This window comes from Cololabis saira, chromosome 14 (assembly GCF_033807715.1).
Source record: "Cololabis saira isolate AMF1-May2022 chromosome 14, fColSai1.1, whole genome shotgun sequence".
Taxonomy (NCBI): Eukaryota; Metazoa; Chordata; class Actinopteri; order Beloniformes; family Belonidae; genus Cololabis; species Cololabis saira.
In genome coordinates, this window is record NC_084600.1 from 14,573,987 (window position 1) to 14,586,968 (window position 12,982).

Here is a 12,982-nt window from a genome sequence, read left to right on the forward strand (position 1 = left end):
AATTACCACATTACACTCCAGTCGTGCTGTATATTTCTTTCTCTCCTGCTCTCTTTCTTTATCTCTGCCCCCCCCCCCCCTCTCTTCCTCTCCCTCTCTCTCTCCCACTCCCTTGGATGGCAGGTCAGGCAGTGAGCTGTGCGGGCTCTGAGGAGGTAAGGACGCCGCGGTGCACATTAATAATGAAAGGCCTCAGCCACCACCCCCAGACACACACACACACACACACACACACATGCACAAACTCCCCCCATCGCCATGGCGATGGCACTAGCCCAGCACTGTCACCGAGGGAGCGATGGGGGTGGAGGGAGTGTGTGTGTGTGTGTGTGTGTGTGTGTGGTGGGGGGGGGTATAGCTGCACTCTCCGACTCTCCACTGATTACAGGCTCCAGCACAAGCCCACCACACCGGGCCTCCGCGGCGGATAGCTGCTAATTTAAACCACGCGGGCGCTTTGTCTCCATCTCCTTCCCCACCTGGATGCGGAGGAAAAATCCCCGAGAGTTATCACCCATCAGAAAATGGAAAATAGCCTCCCCGGAGTGGCAGACCTGAGGCGCTTGGGATCAGTCGTTACGCTAAGACCCACATGTGACTGACCACATGAAGTTTTTAGAATCAGTGCTGCTCTCACTGATCCGCCCAAACGTCTCGGCGCCCACTCATCCCTTCAAACATCTTATCCGGGGCCTCCTCGGGATAGGCTTAGCGAAACCAATGACACAGTTTCCCCATCAGTAATCCATGACTATCATTGATTTCCCACAATTCAGCTTGTGCTGTCTGATTATAGACGTCATCGAGTGGCCAAGGTCTCCCGGGAGACCGAGTTTAAATGAGTCGGGTGGATCTTTCAGGGGGGGTTTCATGCACTTTGAAGAAACACTGCAATCAGGATTGTTCTTATTCAAATATCTTTAAAATCATTTTGGTAACATGTTCGCATTGCAAGGCTCCATCATTCCAGTGGAGGAAGTTATTACACAGGCAGCGGAGAGATGCTGTCGCTCAGGCAGACCGAGGACGTGTCGGCGATCTACAACCACCCGGTTTTACTCAGTTCTGTGTGTAATTGCTTCCTTTTTTTTAGTCAGTAAACAGCTGTTGGAAAAAAAAATAAAAATAAAAAAAAACATGCAAACAGGTAATTAGGCGAACGTCAGAATTGTAAATTTCGACACAAATACATGCATTCTTTTTTTATTCACAAAACCAGTCCAATTTTCTAAACAAATACAAATATTGGTTATTTTTTTTAAAAGCTGCAGCTACCCAGCAACATAACAAAATCATGAAAATATTACAAAAAAAAACAAACAAAATTTAAAAAAAAAAAAAAAAGAAAAAAGAAAAGAAATCAATCTCGTCTCAGTGCGTTCAGTAGGGTAGACACAGAGCAAGTGCTGTCTCTGGGTGCCATCGCCCTGAGCGGTATTGGCACATGCTCAGTAGGGCCACAGTAACATAAGGCTGCCAGTTTCACTAAAAAAGGAAAAGTTTGGAAATGCAGAGGAGGGCTTATGGAGGAGATTACAGCAGCGACGGTTCTGGCGAGAGACAGCCTCAACCTCGCGGAGGCCGTCTGGAGCGCCGCCTGATCGAAACGTTCGGCTCCCCTTCATCCCGAAAACTGACAGAATCGCTGTTTTCATACATTTTCTCGTCTTTTTCCAAGGATGTCCACCGATCCGTCTGAAGACTAAAGTAACGTAAACGGTGAGGAATTACGACAATGTTTTTGCCATTAGCGACTAGTTTTAAAATATAGTTGTAAATTTACATTCTCTACACAAGTACTGTTTCTTTCCACACATGAACAACATTAACACCAAACACAGAAATTAGTTGATTGTCCACACTCAGTCCGTCATTTCTGTTTCTGGCAATAAGCAGTTCCATGTTTAAGCGACAAAAAAAAAAAAAAAAAAGAAAACAAAAATAAAAGAAAACTGCTGGGAAAAGGACAAAAGGTACCAAAATGGAAACATAGAAAAGGGAATGAAAATTGCCGTCGATGCTTTTCTTTACGCTTCATTTTTGGTTCAAGGAATAGGTTGGTGCATCCATTATCCGATTTATTTTCTCTTTTTTTTTCTTCGTTTTGTTTACTTTTTTGTTGCTTTTTTTTTGTTGTTTTGTTTGGTTTTTTTTTCTTCCTATAATTTCATTCGTCGCTAGTTTTGTTTGTTAACCAGTGTCTGCTCCGGAGACGATCCAGGAGTTGGCATTGCACTTGATGGCAGAGCTTTGGGCATGGAGAGGAGGCGGAGTCCTACTGGAACCACCGGAACGCCGCTCCAGTGGGAAGCATCACCTTCTTGGAGAAACAGAAGACAACAAGGAAAAGGAGGTGGGGGGAAGGGGGGAGACAAAACAAGAAGTTGGACTTGTTAATGAAGAGCAGCACATTTTTAAATAGCTTCTCTAAAATTTGGTTTGATTCACCGCACGAATCGGCACAGATTACTTTTGTAATACTGTATTTGACCCGGTCTTAATTCTTAACATAATTCTCGTCAGTTGTGAAACAGGCATTTGATTTGATTTGATTTTATTAGGGATCCCCATTAGCTAGCGCCGTAGCGACCAGCTAGTCTTCCTGGTGTCCACATAAAAGACATACAAAATAGATTTACAAATACAACATTAATTAATATCAGTATTCAGTACTAAAAAACCTTACAATTTAAAAACAAGTTACATGATGGGAGTTGTTAAAAAAGCATGGTAAACAAAAAAAACAAAAACAAAATAAAAAAAAAAATAAAAAAAAAACCTTACAGTGACAAATACAATTTTAACTTCTTTTTAAAAGTACGTTTACTGAAAAGGGTATTGCAGAGGTTTTGGGGCAGGTTATTCCAAAGAGCCAATGATCGATATATGAAAGTTCTCTTTAAAGCATTTGTCTTTGGACCTGGTAGTACAAGATGTCCATTCCTGGAACCTCTAGTGTTGTGATCATGCACAGTATTGCTATAAACTATTTGACTATAAATAAAAACAGGACTTTTACTTACTTTTACCAATTCTATGCATTGTGGCATAGAATTGTCAAATTGGTTTAATTCATCGTACGAATTGTTACAGATTACTTTTGTAATACTGTATTTGACCTGGTCTTTGTACGTTTTGACCGTATAGAAACGTAATTCTTGCCATTTTAAGAATATGATGTGTACCTGCTGTACTCTACTGCCGTTACTTTTTTTTACCTCTTTTCTTATAATTTTACTTCATTTTATTTGTTATTTAAGTTTTAATTGTGTCTTGTTGCTTTTAATGTTGATGTAAAGCACTTTGAATTACCTTGTGTTGAATTGTGCTATACTACGACGGAGTATTAGGGCCAAACAAAAAAACAAAAAAAGGAAATTACGAGAATAAAGTCATAATGTAATGAGAATAAAGTCGTAAAATTACGAGAATAAAGTCATAATATTACGAGAATAAAGTCGTAAAATTACGAGAATAAAGTCGTAATATATTATAAATATATAAATATAACTTCACAAGATGCTCAATATTCCTCATTTTAACACAGGGAGAAGAAGCTCTTCCTGTTAGAGTTCTCATAAATTATATTCTCATAATATTACGACTTTATTCTCGCAACATTACGACTTTATTCTCGTAATGTTACGACTTTATTCTCGTAATTTTACGAATTTATTCTCGTAATATTACGACTTTATTCTCATAATATTACAACTTTATTCTATTACGACTTTATTCTCGCAACATTACGACTTTATTCTCGTAATTTTACGACTTTATTCTCGTAATATTACGACTTTATTCTCATAATATTACGACTTTATTCTATTACGACTTTATTCTCGCAACATTACGACTTTATTCTCGTAATTTTACAACTTTATTCTTATTATATTATGTCTTTATTCTCGTAATTTCCAATTTTTTTTGTCTTAGTTTGGCCCTAATACTCCGTCGTACTATACAAATAAACTTGCCTTGCCTTGCCTAAAACCAAATAGTGGCATGTGTAGCGTCGCTCTGCTGCTCCTAGAGGGCCGCAGGTGTGGGCGTCTCATGTATGAAATTCCAGTTCTTGCAGTTTTTGTTGTTAAAAGCTAAATATAGTTGGCTTGGAGTATAATAAACAGCAACGCGCCACATTTATAATTCATGTTGCTCTCCCACACCATGGCCAGGACCACCTCTCGCCGAGGTCATCAGTGTTTCTGATGGCGGCGGGCGGGAGGGGGAACACGTGCTCGCGGCTGCAGGGCTCAGAAAGCGGCAGCCTGCGTGTCAGGAGATAGAAAAAAGCGGCTCGGTCCCCCGGAGCCGCGGCACGGCTGGCGTCCTGCAAAGTGCAGCTCCAGTCTGCAGTGGGGATTCTTCCGTTCGCCAGCTCTGCCTGGAGCGAGGCAGGAGCAGCTCGGCAAACATTTATGCACCCACACACACTCTCACACCGAAACCAATATGTATTCAAGGGCGGTCACACACCTCCACACACAGTGGCACGTTAACCGAATCTCCCAGCACACCCCCAAAATCACACCAAACGGCGAGATTGTCTGACTAAAATTCTCACACAGGCTGGAATCACGTTCTTTCCTTCATCGCTGCTCCACGGCACAACTTTAAATACGAAACCGTACCTACTGAGAGCACAAATAAAAAGTCCATTCAGAAGTCAGCGGCGTGTTTGCATGTCTGCCAGTTCACAGAGAAGCCGAGCGCCCCGACAGAATCAGACTAGAGGTTTTTTTTTTTTCTCCGTATTATTTCTCAGCTCTCTTCTGCAGCGGCGCTTTTTCCACAAAGGCGGTTCTGAGTCAAACGGCCCAGTAGTTCAGAGAGGTCTGTTAGAAACCAGAAACAACACTGGCCTCAGATACTCCTCAGATCCACGGAAACCACTCCTCCAGTGCTTGTGTTCATGCACGGGGGCAGAAAGACGGCAGGATTCGAGCTACACGGGTTTCATTAACTTTTAAAGTTAATTCCTGCTGAAAAAAGAAAGAATAATAATGATCGGGTAAAAAGACTTCATGGCAAAGGCAATGGGTCCAGTATCCGAGACCCAGACAGGGCACACTGTGCTTTATTTGTTAAAATTGCCTCAATCAGGGATAATCTGACGGCTGAGACGTGAATACCGCAGCGCTGTTCGCCCTGCTCGTGTCAACAACATCTTAACCTCAAAGAGCCCTTGATGAATGGACGCTTCAGCTAAATATATGACTTTAGAGCTACTTCCTCACCAAAAGCTGGAACCATGATGCATAAAACTGCTGAAGTTTTTCTGTGCATCACATATAAATATATATATATCAAAAATTCTTGAGCACAGACGACCTGAAGGTTAACAACCAACATATTGCAGAGGCAATTCGATGGCCCGTGTTAAGTCGCTGTAACATCTCATCCATCTCCGCGGTGACCTTTCCACAGCCGCACTCAGCTGTTAAGAAGACAGTCAGAGGACGGCAACATCTGCCGCCGCAACAGATGTTAAAAACTGTAAAACACCGAGTGCCGGACTGACCACGACTTAAAGCGCCAGAGAAGAGACAACGCGCCCCTCCACTGAGCTGCATTCCTCCTCGGCTCGCTATCAAACATGCGATCAGCGGAGAACAAGGAAAGAGAAAGGCAGCACTTCAGCGAACGACAACCTCCTTCCTTCACAAACGCTGATTGTGGCGGCTCACAGAGACGGGATCTGTGGGCGTGAAGTCGCCCGCCACTGAAATCAATGGACGTTTTCTCCTTTTCCCTTTCAGACAAAGGCGTCCGCACTTGTTTCAGCACAAATATTTTGTTTGTAGTAAATCAGAGAGAAAGAGAGAGAAGGACGTGTTTTTAGGTGTCAGTGATGCAACTTCCTGTAAGCCCGTTTAAGCCGTCCTCCGGTCGGCGTTTACCCCGAGGCCCCGCTGAGCATTCCCCTTCGTGCTTTTCGTGGAATTGTCGAGATTTCTCTAAAAATAGCAATAAATAAATAAGAAAAATAAGAAAAAACAAGCTGTCTGGTGTTCGGAAGAAGCATAAAAAACTCATAAGAGACCTTTAAAACAACTGAATCAAAGCATCAGTGACCTCCAGCTGATGTAAATACTTTGTCTGGCACATAGAATGATGCTTTTCTATGAATTTACTATCTCCATTGGTGCTCATTAGTGAGTCCTGGACGTTGATACGACGCATCATCTCGTATAGTCAAGAGTGGGAGCAACAACACAGCTCATCCCCCCTCTGTTAGTCACGCACCTGTGTCACTGGGTTTAAAAAAAAGGAAATAATGTATGAATTCAGTGATGCTGAAATAGGGCTGTTCGATTAATCAATTTTAAATCGTAATCGCGATTATGTAATTAGAACGATGTTAAAACGTGAAAATCGTAAAATCGATTTTTCACTTTTTTTTTTTTTTTTTTTTTTACCTTGTCTGCACACATATTAATGATTGATACCATATTTATGATTGATGGAAATACCTCTCAATACTTGCGACAAGTGCCCCATCGGAGAGGCTCTTTAGTGTAGGAGGGGGCGTTGTAACATGCCACCGGGCATCCCTCAAGCCAGATGCCGTAGACCGGCTCGTGTTCTTTGCAAAAAACTTGCAAATGTGAATAGCAAATGTAATGACTGACATTACACACCTCTACCTCCTTCATGGGTTGCATTATTATTAGCATGCAAAGACCCAGTTTAGTTTAATTAGAAAATGTCTTGTTTTATTTAATTGGAAATATAACTTACTGTATGTTTGCAAGTGCTGATTTGCTGATTTTTTTTTTTCAGAGATAAAACTTTATATTTTATTATATTTTTTAAAACTTTTTTTCAACTTATTTTACAGAGTTTTGCACTTTATTCATTCATTTTTGGTTTAATAAGAGCAAAGTTTGCACTTAAAGCCCAATGGGGCAAATGTTCAATAAAAAAACAGCATATTTGAAATCAATTCTTTGCCTTTTGTCAATTCACAAAATAAACGTAATCGTAATCGAAAATCGGATTTTGAGAGAAAAAAATCGAGATTTTATTTTTGGGCAAAATCAAACAGCCCTATGCTGAAATCATCAAAACCACAAACTAGGAAGTTCTCGATGCGGGTTGCGTGTCCCACATGAGGAGAAACGAGGCTGAGGACTCGAGCAGAGATCTTTCATTCACTCGGTGGCATTTGCAGCAGTCGTCAACATCGATGGTTTTTAATCGTGGAGCGGGTCGATATCTGTTGAAAAACCTGCTGTGGATATTCAAATACATGATTTAAACTATTTTAAAGGGATTAAAGGTCATTTTAAAGGAATACTAAGTCAGATTAATTACTAATTTACAACAAAACCAACAACAAAAAAGCTATATCCATTTGCAAAGATTTGTGATACAAAGTGGGTCATTCTGAAGAGCTCACTTTGGGGTTTTCTGTTCAGTTTGACCCGTACGTGTTCCTGGACCCCCTTCAAGTGTTTGGGGTAAAGCATACTTGTAATGGTGTTACAACATCTGGAAGAGCAGCGTCACTGAACGCTGGCCGAAGTGCTGCAGGGAGCTTCACTCCCAGCAGGAGTTTCAGACTGAATTTAAAAATAAAAAATAAAAAAATGTCTTTGTATTGCCACTAATAAACATGTTTTACACGGGTGTTTATGGATCACGCTCCACATAAATCCAACACAGATCCCTGTCGCAGAGTGCCAGCTGTGAGGTTTGGGGCAGGAGGGATGAATACGGGCCGTGTTTCAGGGTTTCATCCCCACAGAAGACATTCTGGACAAAGCTTCCTACGGTTTTGGGAAGACCCGCTCTCTCGACTGGCCCTGTCATGGTATGATACCCCTTTTCCACCAAACCGGTTCCAGGGCTGGTTCCAGTGCTGATACTGGTTCACAACTCGTTCAACTTGTGAACCAGCTGAGAACCGGTTTGCTTTTCCACAGCTCGGGTGCTCAGGGGAGCCACGTCATTACGTCACTGCAAATCAGGGCTGGGCGATATGGACCAAAAGTCATATCTCGATATTTTCTAGCTAAATGGCGATACTCGATATATATGGATATTTTTTCTGTGCCATAATTGGGGTTTCCCCCATAGCATTATAGCATAGCATCTCTGTTAGCTTCATTTTTTTCTGAGGCAAACCCTTAAAAAAACAGTCAGTTTTAATACAAAGCCTCGTGCCAAATGTCACACAGGTTCCTTTATTAACAGAGGTCTGCACAATATCAAAATGTATAAAACAAATGAAATAAAAATAAACTGCCTGCATATATAGAATAAAAATGCTTGTTGAATAAAATAAAACAAATATCCCTTTCCTGCATAAAAATTTAATTAAAATACACTGTGGAATTAATACAATGTAGACAGTAACAGGCAGACTTTTCCACTGAGGTTGACAAAACATTCAAGTCAATTTGTCACAAAATAAGCTATATCAAAATCATAAAACATTTTTATTTTTTTTTTAAATCGATATAAACGATATTGTCTCGTACCATATCGCGTTTGAAAATATATCGATATATATTAAAATCTCGATATATCGCCCAGCCCTACTGCAAATGTCAGTTCGTCGCTGCGTTTGCAATGGCGCGAAAAATTGAAGCAACAACAACGTATTTGCTCTAATACAGACTTGGTCGACGTAGCACCTCCGTGGACACATTTCTAAAAGACAGGTTGTCTCCTCCTCAGTTCACTGCTGCTTTGCTGCATCCAGATTCATTTGTTGCTTATTTGAAAATGTCTCCGTCTCCCAGTCTTGCTATTGCCGTTGGTCTTAATAACTCCGTCCCCTCCGCTTACGTAAGCCGTTCTTTCCTCAAGACCAGCAAAGAGTTGGTGCTACCTTGGAACCGGAGCCAGTTCTTTGTCAGTGGAAACAGAAATCCCGGTTCCAAACTCAGCACTGGCCCAGAACCAGAACCAGCCCTGGAACCGGTTTGGTGGAAAAGGCGTATCAGAGCCCTGACCTCAGCCCCATCAAGCACAGGTCAGATCACTGGAAGACCGTCTCCTTCCTGACCATCATTGTAAAAGTCCTACAAATTCTTGCAAAAACACTCCAAAGACTTGCATCAGCTGAAATAGCTGCAGAACAGGGACCAGCTCCATATTTAAGTACATGTATTCGAGTAAAACCTCATTACAGGTGTTTCATTAAAGGTATTCGCCATTAAAAAAAAAAATACCACTCAGATGTGTTGCAGACGATTCCTCCAACAGGTGAGAAGTAGGGCTGGGCGATATATTGAGATTTTAATATATAATTTTTTTTTTTTTTTTTACGATTTTGATATAGCTTATTTTGTGACAAATTAACTTGAATGTTTTATTTGAGATTTGCACAAATGTTTTGTTATTTGCACAACTGTCAACCTCAGTGGAAAAGTCTGCCTGTTACTGTCTACATTGTACTAATTGCACAGTGTATTTTAATTTAATTGTTATGCAGGAAAGGGATATTTGTTTTATTTTATTCAAGAAGCATTTTTATTCTATATATGCAGGCAGTTTATTTTTATTATATTTATTTATATATTTTTTGATATAGCTTATTTTGTGACAAATTGACTTGAATGTTTTATTGCACAGTGTATTTTAATTTAATTGTTATGCAGGAAAGGGACATTTGTTTTATACATTTTGATATTGTGCAGACCTCTGTTAATAAAAGGTACCTGTGTGACATTTGGCACGAGGCTTTGTATTAAAACTGACTGTTTTTTTAAGGGTTTTCCTCAGAAAAAATGAAGCTAACAGAGATGCTATGCTGTAATGCTTTGGGGGAAACCCCAATTATGGCACAGAAAATATATCGATATATATTGAGTGTCGCCATTCAGCTAGAAAATATCGAGATATGACTTTTGGTCCATATCTCCCAGCCCTAGTGAGAAGGTAATATATTTATGTTGAAACCATTTAATGAGCAATTATTTTCACTTTTCTTTTTTAGTGTCAAGAGCGTTTAGGGCTCTTTGTCTTAATGCGTGGAAACATGTGGGCGGTTTGTTTCAGAGTCGTCTTACTTCCAGATGAGGCTCCACACCTGGAAGCTGAGCGGTTACCCACATGTGTTTGTTTTGAAACGACAGAACTAATATTAGCTGGATATTCCTCACACTTCCTGTTTAATAATGAACCCAAGGCTATGTGGGATTTTTCCATCAAATAAATTCATCTTCAACTAGCGGGAAAAGATTATATAACACGACAAATGTATTTTCCGACCAGTTAATGACCAAATGGGCTAATCCTTTATAAATAATACCGCCCTATCTCTTCAAGGTTAAAGTTCCCGGCTCAGTGCGGATCGTCGGTCTACGGTGACACCTTGGCCGCCTCGATGCCATATCCCTCTATTTCTGTCGGCCTTCACCTCCCCTGTCCACTCCAACTCGTCCCTCAGTCTACCCGGCAACTTGCCCACACATCCATGTATCTCGGCGTCAGTCTGCATGCCTGTCACTTTGCATGAGTCTCTCCGTCCCCGCTGTCTGGTGCACAGTGTCTGGGAGGCAGGAGGGACCGTGAGGGAATACACGACGCCCATTTCACCATCTGATGCCGCCAAAGTGGGTCCCAGAGGACAACACTGTGTTCAGGTGTTGGCGGTCTTTAATGACAAACAAGCACGGCCTTTTTCTTCAACCTAGAAATTGCAAAAAGAGACAAACACTGAGACCTCGTCTCATCTCCTGATATCTGCTACATTACCTACCCACAAGTACAGTAAATCCTCAGAGTAATGTGACATTTTAGTAGAAAACAAAGCCACGAACAACTCCAAACCCTGAATTTCCCTCTTTTTTACGTGCACGCTGAAAACAGCATCCCTGCGACTGACATCCCTGGAGGGTGTTCAGACACGGAGCAGAAAGGAACTGCCTTCCCACTTATTCCTCTCAAATGTTGCATTCCCAGAATAAATCCAGACATCTTCAGCCAGTGAGCGATGAGGTGGCAAAGGCCTCAGCATGCTAACTCCCCCTCACTTGCCAATTTTATGCTCCTCTTTGAGCTGCCATGAGCTTTCAATGGAAACCGTCAACACCCTTAAAATAAGCACAGTGCTGCTGGACTGCACTTGTGTACAGACGTGAGCGCGCTCGCTCGCAAAGTCGCGAGGAACACCCGAGGAAAACCTTTGAGTGCAACAACAAGAACTGAGATACTCCCCTCCTCTCGCGCCAAGAAGCAGCCAAAAACTATCCAGCAACCTGACCGCGAGACACATGTTAAGTAAGAGATCATGCCCGTTCCGAAAATGCACACTGAGTGTAATAGTGGCAGCAGATGGGGATGTACCCTGCCATGTTTGATTGGAGGGGAACATGACACTCAGGGGCTGTGCGAGCTGCAGCTGAGGCTCGCTGCAGTTCGCCGCGACTTGCAGAGCCAGGAGATCTTCTGCTCTGGCGCAGGTGGTGCCCAAGTCACACTGAATATGCATTAAAGCCGCTGATGGAAAACAGAACTCCCTGCTTACGGGAGCCGTGTTTAAAGACAACATACACAGCAAGTGCGGCCGGCGAGTGAACTGTAATCTATATCGTCTAGTCGGGTTTGACATTTACAATTTTCTGCTGATTTCTCTGCTCTTTGCTCTCACTTCTGACACTGCACATTCTCCACCAATCTCACCCTCTGACATTTAGCTTTGTACCAATGACATCATACTCCCTGACAGCGCGGCCCAGGCGGCTGTATTCTCTCATCTAATCACCTGCTTAACAGGAGCTGTTGACTGGATAACAAAGCCTTCTGAGACAGCCGCCGGACTGTAAACGGTGAACAAGTGAACGAATGAATGCAGAACAGAGGAAAGAGAGACACTTTTACAATCCTACAACTTTTCCATCTCTGCACACGGCGAGAAAGGTGATGCTGTTGCTCAGTAACAAATCACAGAACGGTTTAGAGACGTCTTTAATGGAGGACACGGGTTTACAAGACGACGCTGGGATGGTAAAACGCAGAGGTGTTGATGCATTCTGGCCTCTCGTTTAAATGGCCACAGAGTTTTGGGATAAAACCACAAGATTCGACAACAACAGCCTCCAGAGTGTCTTTCACGTCATCTTGCAGTTGTGCAGACCCTGCTTAACCCACGAAGAGCCTAACAATGGCCGACCTCCGTGTCACATCTGAGCTGCTCAGGCCCCCGGTCTCGCACTCAGCAGGCACGCCGATTTTTCCAAGTGGCCAGCCGCGGTACTGCAACAAAAAATCCCATGGATTTCCGCCAAAAATGTTTTATTACGGCCAGAAAAGTCAAAGAAAAGTCTCTTTCTGGGCGTGACGTCACGGCTGACGTCACGGCTGTGTGCACTCCATAGATGTATTATATTAATATATACAGTACTCGAGTTGTAAAAAAAAAAATCAGGGGGGATGGTGGATTTTATCATAGGGGACAGATAATTTGTGCTGATTAAAGTAAAAAAGTAAAAAAAGAGTAAAAAAATCTTATTACACTTAAAACAAGACTCGTCAATGGAAAAAACAACAATTTTCACCTGTTTCAAGTAGATTTTCACTTGAAATAAGTAGAAAAAAGATTTTTTTTGCTTGTAATGCGAAGATAAATCTTGTCCCACTGGCAGATTTTTCTACTTATTTCAAGTGAAAATTTACTTGAAACAAGTGAAAAATGTCAAAAAGGTTATTTTTTGGTGATGACTCTAAATGTTGAAATAGCAGTAAAACCACATTCATTGATGAAATGACATAATGAATGGAAAGGGGGGGGGGGGGGCAGTTTTACAGGGGGGATGATTTTGACCGTTTTTATTTCAGGGGGGATGCCATCCCCCCTCATCCCCCCTCAACTCGAGTACTGAATATATATTATATAATTATATTATATTAATACATTAATAATATATGTGTTACTATACATGTAATAATATACATTCATTAATATATTATATTAATACATATTATATTAATACTTGCGTCATTGCCCCGGGGCATCATGGGAGGT

General features: G+C 41.7%; 1 protein-coding gene across 5 annotated transcripts in view; it reads right to left on the reverse strand.

Moving 5' to 3' along the window:
* Positions 1-923: 923 nt before the first annotated feature.
* The window catches only part of cxxc5a (CXXC finger protein 5a), a 33,076-nt gene continuing 21,017 nt past the window's right edge, over positions 924-12,982 (reverse strand). For 4 of the 5 annotated variants that reach the window (XM_061740890.1, XM_061740891.1, XM_061740892.1 and 1 more), the window contains one exon: positions 924-2,320. In XM_061740890.1, the coding sequence (XP_061596874.1) occupies positions 2,276-2,320 (45 nt within the window). In that variant the 3' untranslated portion in view covers positions 924-2,275. The remainder of the gene's footprint in view (positions 2,321-12,982) is intronic. The other variant, XM_061740894.1, reaches the window with a different exon arrangement.